The sequence below is a fragment of the Ovis canadensis genome, chromosome 3, assembly GCF_042477335.2.
Source record: "Ovis canadensis isolate MfBH-ARS-UI-01 breed Bighorn chromosome 3, ARS-UI_OviCan_v2, whole genome shotgun sequence".
Classification (NCBI taxonomy): domain Eukaryota; kingdom Metazoa; phylum Chordata; class Mammalia; order Artiodactyla; family Bovidae; genus Ovis; species Ovis canadensis.
In genome coordinates this window covers 118,054,260-118,068,734 of record NC_091247.1, presented here as the reverse complement: position 1 = coordinate 118,068,734, position 14,475 = coordinate 118,054,260, and the positions used below count along the sequence as shown (strand labels likewise).

At 38.0% G+C, this 14,475-nt stretch overlaps 1 protein-coding gene across 12 annotated transcripts in view; it reads left to right on the top strand.

Annotated features, from left to right (window-relative positions):
• The window catches only part of OSBPL8 (oxysterol binding protein like 8), a 165,754-nt gene that overhangs the window by 79,838 nt on the left and 71,441 nt on the right, over positions 1-14,475 (top strand). For 4 of the 12 annotated variants that reach the window (XM_069584065.1, XM_069584068.1, XM_069584069.1 and 1 more), the window contains one exon: positions 9,849-9,986. In XM_069584065.1, coding sequence (XP_069440166.1) covers positions 9,896-9,986 — 91 coding nt within the window. In that variant the 5' untranslated portion in view covers positions 9,849-9,895. Of the gene's footprint in view, positions 1-2,450; positions 2,488-9,848; positions 9,987-14,475 lie in introns of all 12 variants that reach the window. The other 8 variants (XM_069584062.1, XM_069584060.1, XM_069584061.1 and 5 more) reach the window with 3 other exon arrangements.

The window sequence follows — 14,475 nt, the reverse complement described above, 5'->3', positions numbered from 1 at the left end:
CAGAATTTTGTTGTCCACTGCTCTGTTCCTCGGTGCCTAAAGTGATACCTGTCTGTATAGTAGGTACTGAATGAATATTTGGATGGGTGGATCCATGGATAGATGATAGATCAATGATAAAAGTAGATAGTGTTTACTTTGCTTATTCTCCAGTGCCTCAGTCTGAAAAAAAATACTGGGTTAATCCAGTAGAACCAGGTTTATATGACACAGATATGCCTGAGCAAATACTGCAGAAAACATAGTTTGAAATAAGTTGTTTAGAAGTTGCTTATATGCTAAGGGTCTTTTCCTGCTAGTAAAAATGCAAGGCGTATAGCTGTGCACATGACATAGTGCTTTTAATCAACATAATTTAAGAATTACATGCAGCTGTACAATGAAATTGAACTTAACCTTTATCCTAAATAGAAGACCAGCTTGAGAACGTCAAATGTGACTGGCCCTGTGAAATTAAATACTCTTGGCTACGTATATATGGTTAGAACCGTTGCTTTCCTTTAGGAAGTTACTGGTCAGTCTAGGGAAGCTGATAGTTATTTGTATCAATACAGGAAGATTTTCCCAAAGATGCCTATGAAGCATTTGTAAAGTATGCCATAGTTGTCTCTGTCAGTTTCCTAACCTCCTTCAATTTTCCAGTATTGTCTTAGTTATTTATCGACATATAACAAATCATCCCCAAGTTAAGTGGTAGAAAACCAGCATTTAATACCTTACAGTTTCTGTGAGCAAGGAATCTGAGAGCATCTGGCTGTCTCTAGTTCACAGCCTTTCCTATGGTTGAGGGACTGGGGAAGGAGCTGCTGCTGAGGCTGTCAGGGGAGATGGAAGAGCCACCTCCAGGCTCACTGAAGGCTGGTCAAGACCTCAATTCCTTTCCTTTTTGGGCTTTTCTGCACGATCGCCTCATGACTCAGTGGCTGGTTTTCCCCAAGATGATCTGTCTGAGAGCGAGAGTAGAGAAAGAGACCCCAAACAAAACGGAAGTCATAGTCTTGTTAACAGTCTAATTTTGGAAATGACATTTTCACTTCTGCCATATTCTTTTTATTAGAAGCAACTCAGCACATCCAGTATATGCTCAAAGAGAAGGAATTATACACCAAAAAGTGGGGATCACTGTGGTCATTTTAGAAGTTGCCTGCCACAAATGTTTTAATCTCTTTCCACATGCTTGCTAGCTATAATAACATGGCCATTTCAGTAATAAGGATTTGAGCACAATTACTTCATTGTCCCTAAAACTGTATTTTTTTTTTTTTAGTTTTATCAGTGAAAATGAAATACGTTTATAGAAGAATGAGCTTAAATGGGCAGCTACCGAAAAATAAATAAAGCAAATGCCTTTAGAGGAATTAGAACATAATTTTGTGCATTGTGAAATAACCTTCACTTAGGAAAGTAACAGGGCCAAGCTTATTTTCCCTCTGGGAGACAACACAAACTCAAAGCAAACAATGGCAACTTTTTTGGAGGGTGAATGCAAAACCAGTTAAGTAAGGCTCCCCATTTCCTTTAAATAAGACCAAACAATAACGTCATCAGTGGGAATTATTTGTTTTTGTTGTTGCTTTGGTTCTGATACAGATCCATGCTTGGTATTTAAAATGAAGGGAAGAGAACTAAGGACTCTTTTCCTGCCAAGGGAGACCAAAACACTTGTCTGTAGGTGATGTTTAATGTCATATTATTTATTAAAATAGTTACAAGATAGACAGTCAGCAGTCTTTTTCGTGTTTCTTTTGATTGATTGCAAGTTAATCGTTCAAGAATTTGATCTTCTATCTTCCTGGAGACTGGTAGCTCTAGATGCTATGCTTGATACTAGTGGGTCCTAGGAAAGTTTTGTCTAACTTAACTTTATTGTTCTCTTTGGTTTTTGCCGCTTTGTTGATGTCTCTATAAAAGCTCTTTGCACAATGCTTGACTTAAGTGCGCAGTAAACTCCTTTCTTTTTGTAGAAGAAACAGACTGAATTTCTACATAGTGTTAAGCGTTTTCATGGCATGCAGAACTAATATTTAATAGTGCATGAGTGTTATATATTTTTATACCACTTGAATTTAAAGGATGAATAACTTTTGGCTATCCTTTGCATTTCTAAATAATTTTTTAATCACTCCTAACCCATACCTTGAATCGTAATTGGAAGTAATTTTTCACTTGAGTAATTTTCAAAACAAAGTACTTGAGTGATTTCATTTTTCTCTTTCCACCTTCATTTTCCAAAATAAGAACAAACATTGGATAATGCCTAAGACAAGGTCTTTTTATGTGTGGAAAAGAAAATTCCTTGCAAATTATGATTATTAGCATGTGCTTTCTACTTATAAACTAATGCTATTTTCCTTGTCCTTTTGTTTCACTGCTGCTTCAATCCTGGTACACTTTGCTTCTTCCTGGTTTGGATTCTATTTGTTTGCTGCTCAATTATCCTGCATTAAAAGCTTCTTGGTGATAGCAAAGATGTCCTTGGGCCATCAAGTAAGTAGTTACAGTTTGAATGGCATGTTTGCAGACGTGGTAATATTTTGATGTGTACTTATAAAAGGTATTTGGTATTTCTGTTTTGATTATTAAGTCTTCTACTTTGTTTCCAGGCATTGAAATATAAAGACTATAAATGATCATTCAGTACCCATCTGTTGTCAGTGTCCATCTGAGATTAATAGCGCCTGTGTACTTATATCTTAATTATCTAAAGATGGATTATTTACTTAGTTATCTAATTCACCATTTATAAATTCATAATTCCTAAATCATGAATTAAGGCTTTTTTATAGCATCCTTTCTACAATCGTCATAAAGCACAGATCAGACTACTTTGAGGCTGGACAAGGTTTAATAAATTCACTGCCATATGAAGTGAGAAATACGGTTTTATTTTTGTCAGAACTTTTATATAATAGATAATCTGGTTATGAAAAAATTTTTTTTTACTTTGGTAATTTCATAAGTGAAGCCTGTTTTATCTAGGGATTTAGAAGCCACATCCTTTAAACTTATGTTTTAAAAAAACCTGTTTTTGACTAGATATGGTGCTAGCTTTGAGGAATACACGGTGAATAAAACATGTGCCTTGGCTTTAAGGATCATTATATACTAGTAGGAGAGTTAGACCTGTGAATACATAATTTCAAAGCTTTGTGACATATTAAACGTACTGATGTGAATGAAACTTCAGAGATCATTTAAATAAAGCATTAATTTTTGTAGATGAAGAGTCTGAAGCTAAGATCTTAAGTATCCCCAAGGAGATAGAATTGGTTACTAGTTTAGTAATCATCTTCTGATTTTCAAAAATCAGAATAAAGCTATCATTTCACTGAATTAAGTCGAACCAAATAATTAAAATATTGCTGCATTATACATCAGAAGGTTTTAACTTTATTCAAAACCCATGTGGAAGTTATATTGATTCAGGAAGTTTTCGTATTTATTCCTAAATAACTGTGTGACTGTTGCAAGTCAGTTGACTGCTTTGGGGCTCGTTTTCCTCACTGGTTAAAGGGGACCTAGCGAGATAATGGCAAAGTGCTTCGGTCTAGATCAGTTACTGTTTGTCTCTGATAATGGACATAGTACGTCTATAATTTTGTTTTCTAAAGAGAGAGGTAATTTAAAGTAATAGGCTAAAATTCCATTTTTATTTTAATTGTAACAATTCATAGTATTGAGTAGTTCATGGCATTATTAGAGTAGTAAAATTTTAAAGTAGCCCCTTCGCTGTTCACCTAAAACTACCACAATGTTAATCAGCTATCCCCCAATACATAACAAAAAATTTAAAAAAATTTTTTGAAGTAGAAAAAGTATATGCATCCCAAGACGTTTTTGTTTTCTTGTTCAGCCTTACTTATGATACCTGGTAGATATTTTTAACGCATTTTTCAGTTACTTTAATCACCTCATGTATTTAGATGTTGACTCACATGAACTTATTGTCACTGCTGAACTTTAGAAATAGAATTGCATTTTTAATATCAGTTGAAGTGGTTCTTCTTAGGACCTGGGTTTTATAAATGGGGGTCTTTACTTTCTACTTGAAATAGAAGACATTTATTGTAGTTATATATTTTAAGCACATATGAATTAAAATATATAACATATATTAGAGGTGAATTTTTATTGTAATTTATATATTAGAGTTTGTATTGTACTCTGCCAACTATTAGAAGACTGCGGCTGTGTTATTTACTATAGACCATGTATCATTTTGAGTGAAATGTAATTCTATTTAGTACTTCATTAGGATCTGTGCTATTCAGTGAAAAAACTATAAAGATACATAGCAACATATTTAAATTACTAATGTATTTGAGAGAAGGTATACCATCTTCTCTGTAAGGGGATATTTAGGATTTCTTTTAAGGGATTATTTATGACTTTAAAAGACTTAACTTCTTTTTAGTAGTTTTTACTTAGATTAAGGGCAAGAACCAGACTTTGAAGCTTGTAAAATTCTCCTGACTTTGTATTGATGAGTTAAATTCGGAAAGTAAAGACTGGTAGTTACAGAATCATATCCTCCTTAAAAGTTGCAGCTAGTTTGTTAATTATATTACTATGAATGATTCCAGTGTGATTAATTTCTATCTTAATATGACATTCAGTGAAGTAGGCTGCTTTGCTTTGCTTGCTTTGCTATGCTTTACTTTCATTATGAAGCGGAACCAGAAGAAGGCACTGTAATGCTATCTTTAGACAGGGAGGCTGGTGGTTACATCACCAGAGACTGTTTTGGAATCCTGTAGAGATTCATTGGTCAACTATTGATCCAGGCATTTAGCAAGTATTTATTGTCAGTTTTATGCCAGAGAATACAAATGAAAAAAAAAGTCACTGCCTTTCCTGAGTTTATAAGCAAATATTCTACTAGTATGCAAATAATTCAGGGCATTAAAATTTTTATATTATGCAAATTTTCAGTATGCTTGTGGATGATGTGAGAAAAAACAAATAGAAAAATAGGCTTTCTGGGTTTTGTAAGGAAATACACTCTGTATGTTGCTATTTCTACAACTCCTCTCACTTCAGTGTTATCAAAATTATAAACAGTAATACCTCAGTCAGTAAGGAGTTAGCAAGAGGTGCATAGAACTAAATTTGCACTTTTATTTCGTTTTTTATATAGTCGAGTTATTTAAGACTTATATACGTGTGTCTTTCTGATGGAATACTAAAGCATGCTTTAATTCTGTTAGCTGTTCTAATAATGTATTTTGTATATATTTATCTGTTTATCTGCCTTGAGTCTTAGCTGAGGCATGCAAGCTCTTAGTTGCTTGCATGTGGGATCTAGTTTTCTGACCAAGGATTGAATCTGGGCCCCCTGCTTTGGAAGTGTGGAGTCTTAGCCCCTGGACCACCAGGGAAGTCCCTTTATAATGTATTTAGCTGCTGCTGCTGCTAAGTCGCTTCAGTCATGTCCAACTCTGTGCGACCCCATAGACGGAAGCCCACCAGGCTCCCCCATACCTGGGATTCTCCAGGCAAGAACACTGGAGTGGGTTGCCATTTCCTTCTCCAATGCGTGAAAGGGAAAAGTGAAAGTGAAGTCACTCAGTTGCTCTGACTCTTAGCGACCTCATGGACTGCAGCCTACCAGGCTCCTCCATCCATGGGATTTTCCAGGCAAGAGTGCTGGAGTTGGGTGCCATCGCCTTCTCCGACAATGTATTTGAAGTAGCCTTAAATGTACTAATACTCCAAAAGGTTATATGAAGCATGTGGAAATTATGAAGTATGCTCTTACAGTGAGCACATACTGAACCCACCGCTAACTAAGAACTTGGGTCTCACAGAAGTCTCGTGTCTGTGCTGCTTCTCGCGGCTGTGCCTGTCCTCCCAGGGCTGATGATTAACTTGTTTTTGTTGGTGGTGTTTATTCATTGCTTTTTCAAAAATATATTTTTTTGGTTATTTTTAGGTCACATATGTATCACTAAATTTTACTAGGTTTTTAATTTTACAAGAATGATGTCATGCTGTATGTCGTCTTCTAGGACTTGCTTTTTGTAGTTAATGCTGTGTTTCTAAGTCTGAGCCGTGTTACTGGGTGTAGATAAAGACCATCTGCTTTTACTGCTACATACTATCCCATTATATTCGTATACCACGATATATGAGGCCATATTGTTTTCAGTTTTTGAATACTTATTTTGATTTTTGCTATTATGAACAGTGTTGCTATGAACGTTTTTATTCTTGTCTTTTGGTATACACATATAAGAGTATTTCCAGGTACAAAGCTAAGAGTGGAATTTTTGGACCCATAGAATATGCTAAAATTCAATGTTATAAGACCTAAGTGGTTTTCCAAAGTGCTTGTATCAGTTCCTACTCTATCAGCAGTGCTTATGTTGGCTCGCTGACCGTATCCTTACCATCATTGGGTAGTATCAGACTTAGTTTTTACTGAGTGTGTGATCTTGATTTGGTTTTTTCCCTTATTACTAAGGAGGATCAAACTCTTTTTTGTACATTTATGGGCCATTTGCATTTCCTCTTCCATGAACTAATTGGTCATGTTTTCCTACCATTTTTCTTCAATTAAAAACATTAATTAATGTTTAATTGACATACAACATTGTATTAGTTTCCAGTGTGTGACATAATGATTCCATACTTGTATATACTATGAAGTGATAATCACAGTAAATTTACTTAGCATCCATCACCATAGATTGTTACAGAGTTTTTTTTCTTAGAATGACAGCTTTTAAAACGTTCTCTCGTAATAACCTATAATGGAGAAGAATCTGAAAAAGAACAGAGAGAGATAACTGAGTCACTTTGCTGTACACCTGAAACTATGAATCAGCTATGCGTCAGTTACCAGCTGAGCCACCAGCTCAGCTGGTGTTTTGGATACTAACCCCTTATCAGATACACTCTTTGCAAGCACTTTATGCCATTCATTGTATTGATGGTTTCCTTTGCTGTGCAGAAATGTTTTAGTCTGATGGAGTTTTAGTTCTTTATTTTTGCCTTTATTGTCTTTTGGTGTCAAATGTAAAAGAGTCATTGCCAAGACTGATGTCAAGGAGTGCACTTCTAGTTTTCTTCTAGGAATTTTATATTTTCAGGTCTTACATTTGAGGCTTTAAGCCATTTTGAGCTAATTTTTTTGTAACAGTAAGACAGAGGTCCAGTTTGTTTCTCCTGTGTGTGGCTGTCCAGGATTCCCAACAGTATTTGTGAAAGAGACTGGCCTTTTCCCTGTTGTATGTTTTTGGCTCCTTTGTCATAAATTAATTGACCATATACATGTAGGTTTCTTTCTGGGCTCTCAGTTCTGTGCCATTGATCTATGTGCCTTTTTATGCAAGTGCCACAGAGTTCTGATTACCATAGCTTTGTAATATAAGTTGAGATCAGGAAGTATGATGACTCTAGTTTTGTTCTTCTTCAAGATTGCTTTTGCTATTTGGGGTCTTTTGTGATTCCACGCAAATGTTAGAATTGTTTTTTCTGTTTTTGTAAAAAAAAAAAAAATTGCCACTGGACTCTTGAGAGGGATTGCATTGTCTGTAGGTTGCTTTGGGCAGTGTAGACATTGTAACGTTGTTCCTCCGGTCCATCATATGGTGCACCTGTCTATTTGTGTCTGTCTTCTTCAGTGTCTCTCCTCGGGGTCTTACCGTTTTCAGTGTACAGGTCTTTCTCCTCCTTGGTTAAATTTATTCTTAGGCATTCTTTTTGATGCATTCCTGTCCCCCTGTTTCTTTTGCCTTTTTGATATTTTTCTAATTGATTTAAAGGAATTTTTTTAACATGTTTTGGATTCCAGTTCTTCGTTAATTATATGTGTCACAAATCTCTTGGTTTCCCCTCCCCCAAATTCTTTTTATCTTTTGATTAGGTTAATTTTAATCCCCACCCCCCACCCGACACTTTCTTTATTGGTGAGTGTTTCGTGTGTCTTTTTAAGGGAATCATTGCCTACCCCAAATTTATATTCTCTTAAAAGTTTTCAAGTTTTCCTTTTTTGCATTCATGGTGTCAAAGATTGCTGAGCCTTCTGTACAGACAATGAACTCTACACAAGCAAGGAGCAAGATGGTACAGGTCTGGAAACTAGGTAGAAATATGCTTCTGTGATCAGTGGAAAGATAATGGTGTCTTGGAACAAGGTAGTAGTTGTAGAAGTGCAGAGAAGTAAGAGGATCCCAGATAAATTTTGAAGATAAAGATATCACAGATTGATTGAGTATGAAATGTGAGAGAAAGAGAAAAATCAAAGAATACCTCTAAAGTTTTTAGCCTGAGAAAGTGGAAGAGCAGAATAGTGATTCCATTAACAGATGGGAGACAGGCAAATCTGGAGGATAAACAAAATAAAGACTGTTCTGGATAAATTTGAGATGTCTGTTAAATAATACAGGCAGGCAACTGATGTGTGAGTTTTTGAGTTAGGAGGAGATAGAAATTTAGTAGTCATCAGTGTAGGATGCTTTTTTATTGATTTGATGGGAAAATGAATTCTTTGTAGCTTTACTTGGATGATAAGTGAGAGTATTTTTGAACTTTTACTTTAAAATTTAAGGAGCTAAAATATAATTTTGAAAACTTTAGCACCATCAAAAATACATTAAAGATTATGTTAAAGATAATTTGTGTTTAAAATGTTAAAGAATCAATTTTCCTTGAAAGATATGGTAATTAAAAATGTCAGTCTAAGTTCTGGGTAAGTTTGAAATTACATCTAGATTGAAGACGGAATCATTCTCTCTCAAGATAAAGCTAAGGTTTCTGTAGACTGAAAGCGCAGTTACCTAAAAATTGAAGAACGGAAATCCTGGGGTGCTGTGGACTCGCTCACAATTTCTCCTACTCCTTCAACCAGTATTTTTTTCTTTTCTGTCCTCTTTGGAACTGGGCATCTCTTTCCTCTATCAGTAGCTTAGTCAGACAGGTGAATAGAAGCCTTAAACGCTATCTAGATTTTTTGTTGGGGCAGCAAGCTCTTAAGAAACCAGACTTTGTCCTTTGTTAGAATATTACCGGTATTAGTTTTAAGCAAGGCAATCTCTGAACCTCCAAGTTTCCCCAACTTTAAAATAAGAATCATGCCTACTTTCCATGAAAGTCGGAAGTTAGAGTAGAAATTCTTGCGCATATGAATACTATTTTGTGGCTCAGTTGGTGCAGAGTTCACCTGCAGTGCAGGAGACTGCCTGCAGTACAGGAGACCTGGGTTCGGTCCCTGGGTCACGAGATCCCCTGGTGTAGGGAATGGCACCCACTCCAGTATTCCTGCCTGGGAAATCCCGTGGAGGGAGGAGCCTGGCTGGCCACAGTCCATGCGGTCAGAGTCCACGCAGTCCAGGCTGGTCACAGAGAGCCGGACACAACTTAGTGCCTAACCCACCGCCACCACGCCATTTTATGCTGCTGTAAACTGGAATGTTTCCTCTTTACCAATGAGATCGACTGTCTTTTCATATGTTTATTGGCCATTTGTATGTCTTCTGCACTGTCTTTTGCTTATTGCTCTATTGGCAAATATATAGAGTCAATAACACAATGAAAGGTTGATAGTAAACCTTGGAGTATCTTTCATTATCAGAATATGTATTTTCATTTTTATGAGGTCTGAAATTTGTGTAATTTAACGCATGACTATAAATTCCTCTTGAATTGATGGCAAACTAAAAATAAAACATTTATTAATCATTTATTGAAGTACTTTAATTTATTAAAGTAGTATTAGAGTATTGAGTTGGTAAAATGAGTATAACCATTGAGGCCGTGTCAGTCACAGTTCTAGTCCATGTTATTAACTATGCTGTTATGTAAATCTATGACTTAAGTACTGATTTTTTTCCCCTTCTTTCCTTGAGCTGTGGTAGCAAACAGTGAGGACACTCAGCACCTGACACCAGGAAAGATGAGTCAGCGCCAAGGGAAAGAGGCTTTTCCAACGCCAACCAAAGATTTGTATCAGCCATCTTTTAGTCCAGCAAGTCCTCATACCCCAGGTACGGAGTTGTTCTTTTAAGGTTTCTTTGTTGTTACTGATGGTGGGCTGTGTGTGTATGGATTGTTTTTTTTTTTTTTTTTTTTTTAGGGAGGTCTCTCCTTTGCTGGTGTATCATGACTTTCCTTTTTAACTATTTGGTTTTATAGAGGTTTGTGTTGGTTTTGTTTTGGTCACCCATAATACACTTGAAATGAGCGCATTTTCCTTTGGAGTACTTTTTAATTCTCTGCCGGAGTCCAGCCCCGGTGGATCCAGGGTAATTTGAAGCGGGAACAGAATCGGCAATTAGGAAAGAATTATTTGATTAGAGATATAAAGAGAGATGAGGGAAGAATAGTGTAGTGAGAGAGAGGAGAGGAAATAGGGAAGAAAAAGAGGCTGTATTTCTTGGTTTACATAGAAAGCCAATAAAGCCCCGAGACAAGGGCCTTACACCATCTACGCAGGCCGCAGGCGCCCGCTTGAATAGTGGAGGGTGCCCCACCTTGGGCTCCCTCTCGCATGGGTCTTAGAAGCCCAGGCAAATAAGTAGACATCGCGAGCCTCTATGCTCCAGACGGGAATTCAGCCTGAAAAGGAGAATAAGAATAGAAGACACGGGGGGAGCCAGATTTCTGAGAAACTGGTCTGTCTCTTTATTTTCCAGGAAAGCTTTTATACTTTAAGTTGTACATAGAGAACAATGGATAATACAAAGTCATGCAGGGTCAGCAGCTCTGACCCTTATCGAGACCAGGCTTTCTCTCTGCATACCTAGCTGTATACACAGGTCTTAGGTGATTTACATCATCTTCTGGCCAGGAGGCCTATTAGCATTTTATGGCCCTTTTCTGATAAGGGTCCATCAACCAGAAAACTTATTTGCCCTAAAAGTGTTGTTCTTACTAAAGTCTGGTGCCACTCTCAGAAAGCACTAATTAAGGTTACATTCTTACATAGCAAGGACACAACAATTTATAACAAAGAAAGAGGAGTACAGTAATTTATAACAAAAAGAAAATTCATTAACTCAAAAGTCTAGTATTGCTAACATCAAAACTACTATATTCCTTTTTCTATATCCCAATTACATTGATTAATATCCTCCCAGGTGCCTAAAAGATAAAGGATTTGGAGGCCTGGCAGCAGTCATTAACTCAGCAATATAATTCTTAGCCCTTTAAAAAGGCTCTATATCTTTAAGATGTTTTAAGCTTCGTGCCTCTCATGGTTGGGGGGCTGTAAATAATCACATGCATAGTTGTAAAAGTCTGGGTAAACCTGTCAGGCAAGTTAGAGAGCCATCAGAGGGGTTTGAGCAGAGACACTCCTTTTATATGTAGAAGCTCTAAGTTAACTTTTTCCAGAGAAAGATGGTCGGGAATAGCCCCTGTTATTGTCATAGGGGTCGGGGAAAGTAATAAAAAATAAGACAGGCAGATTCTGGTTTGGGGGTAGATGGTCGAGAAGTTCCAGGGGGGCCCCATGAGGCCTGATCCCGCCTTTGCATGTGAGGCCCCTTCCTCATGACCTTTGCCACAGGCAGGATTCCCCATGCTAGCTCCTGGCAATTCTCTTTATATTCTCTAAAATATTTGGTTAGTTATACCATTCTTTTAATTCAGTGATTTTTTCAAACTTTTTGATCTCAGAGCTCCTTTAATACTGTCAAAAATTACTGAAGACCCCAAAGAACTTTTATGTGGATTAATTAACCTATTGATACTTACTGTATTGCATGTTAAAATTAAAACTTTTAAAAAATGTTCACTTTGTTTTTTGAATTGATGTATAGTTGATATACATATCAGCTATATACATATGGACTTCCCTGGTGGCTTAGTGGGTAGTCTGCCTGCAGTGTGGGAGAGCCATGTTCAATCCCTGGCTTGGGAAGATCCCCTGGAGAAGGAAATGGCAACCCCCTCCAGTATTCTTGCCTGGAGAATCCCATCGACATCAGAGCCTGGTGGGCTACAGTCCATGGGGTCGCAAAGAGTCAGACACAACTGAGTGACTAACACTTTCTACACTTGATATACATATGTATGTTACAGGTATAAGTATCAGTTCAGTTCAATTCAGTCACTCAGTCATGTCTGACTCTTTGCTACCCCATGAATCGCAGCATGCCAGGCCTCCCTGTCCATCACCAACTCCCGGAGTTCACTCAAACTCATGTGCATCAAGTCGGTGATGCCATCCAGCCATCTCATCTTCTGTCGTCCCCTTCTTCTCCTGCCCCCAATCCCTCCCAGCATCAGGGTCTTTGCCAGTGAGTCAACTCGTTGCATGAGGTGGCCAAAGTATTGAAGTTTCAGCCTCAGCATCAGTCCTTCCAATGCATACTCAGGACTGGTCTCCTTTAGGATGGACTGGTTGGAGCTCCTTGCAGTCCAAGGCACGCTCAAGAGTCTTCTCCAACACCACACTTCAAAAGCATCAATTCTTCAGTGCTCAGCTTTCCTCACAGTCCAGCTCTCACATCTGTACATGACCACTGGAAAACCCATAGCTTTGACTAGACAGACCTTTGTTGGCAAAATAATGTCTCTGCTTTTGAATATGCTATCTAGGTTGGTCATAACTTTTCTTCCAAGGAGTAAGTGTCTTTTAATTTCATGGCTGCAGTCACCATCTGCAGTGATTTTGGAGCCCCCAAAAATAAAGTCTGACACTGTTTCCACTGTTTCCCCTTCTATTTCCCATGAAGTGATGGGGTCAGATGCCAGGATCTTAGTTTTCTGAATATTGAGCTTTAAGCCAACTTTTCCACTCTCCTCTTTCACTTTCATCAAGAGGCTTTTCAGTTCCTCTTCACTTTCTGCCATGAGGGTGGTGTCATCTGCATATCTGAGGTTATTGATATTTCTCCCGGCAATCTTGATTCCAGCTTGTGCTTCTTCCAGCCCAGCGTTTCTCATGATGTACTCTGCATATACGTTAAATAAGCAGGGTGACAGTATACAGCCTTGACGTACTCCTTTTCCTATTTGGAACCAGTCTGTTGTTCCATGTCCAGTTCTAACTGTTGCTTCCTGACCTGCATACAGATTTCTCAAGAGGCAGGTCAGGTGGTCTGGTATTCCCATCTCTATCAGAATTTTCCAGTTTATTGTGATCCACATAGTCAAAGGCTTTGGCATAGTCAATAAAGCAGAAATAGATGTTTTTCTGGAATGCTCTTGCTTTTTCCATGATCCAGCAGATGTTGGCAGTTTGATCTCTGGTTCCTCTCCCTTTTCTAAAACCAGCTCGAACATCTGGAATTTCACGGTTCGCATATTGCTGAAGCCTGGCTTGGAGAATTTTGAGCATGACTTTACTGGCGTGTGAGATGAGTGCAATTGTGTGGTGGTTTAGCAATTCACAATTTTTAAGGATTATATTCCTTTTAAGTGCTGTGCTGTGCTTAGTCACTCAGTCATGCCACACTCTTTGCGACCCCATGGATTGTAGCCCGCCAGATTTCTCTCTTTGTCCATGGTGATTCTCCAGGCAAGAATACTGGAGTGGGTTGCCATGTCTCCCTCCAGGGGATCTTCCCAACCCAGGGATCGAACTCCCACATTGCAGGTGGATTCTTTACCATTTGAGCCAGAAGAGAAGCCCAAGAATACTGGAGTAGGTAGCCTGTCCCACTCAAGGAATCTTCCTGACTCAGGAATTGAACTGGGGTCTCCTGCATTGAAGGTGGATTCTTTACCAGCTGATCTGCCAGGGAAGCCCATACTCCATTTATAGTTATTATAAAATATCAGTTCCATTCTCTATGTTGTATAATATAGCCTTGTAGCTTATTTTATAGATGATAATATGTTTAAAATGCTTACCCTTTATTCATTTTAAATTATAATAATAAACCTATTATAGGCTAATATGAATAACATATTTTTATGAACAATAGCTGACTCCCCTCCCCACCAAAGAAGAGCTGAGTGAGAAGGAGAAGAGTGGTATTCTTTTCCTTCAAGGTCCCACAGCCTTGCCCCTACTGTCATTTTGGGCAATTCTTTGTTGAGGGGAGCTATCCTGTGCATTGCAGGATATTTAGCAGCATCCTTGACCTCTATGCACTAGATGCCAATAGCAATTTTCCTGGATGTGACAACTAGAATTAGCCCTAGATCTTGACAAATATCCCTTGTGGGACAAAATTGTCTCTGGCTGAGAACTACTGTTTAACATTTTTTGCAAATCTCTTTAATTTATGTCTAGCTTTATCAGGGGTATTTGTCAGTGAAACCGACCTTCTTTTACTGCAAGTGCATGGTGGTGAAGAAGTCAGTGCCTACTCCGGTCGGATGCCTCTGCTTTGATACGGGCCAGGGTCCCAGCGGTCTTCTCTAGCAGTGGGTTTGCACTACGAGTGAACATGCCAGCACGATAAGAAAGTGCTAGGAGATTAGTTTTGCCCTTGCAGACCTTTTGAAAGTGTCTTGGAAACTTCAGTGATTATGATGATTTCTAATTCATAATTGATACATTTTTAATATTGGATTCTGTTT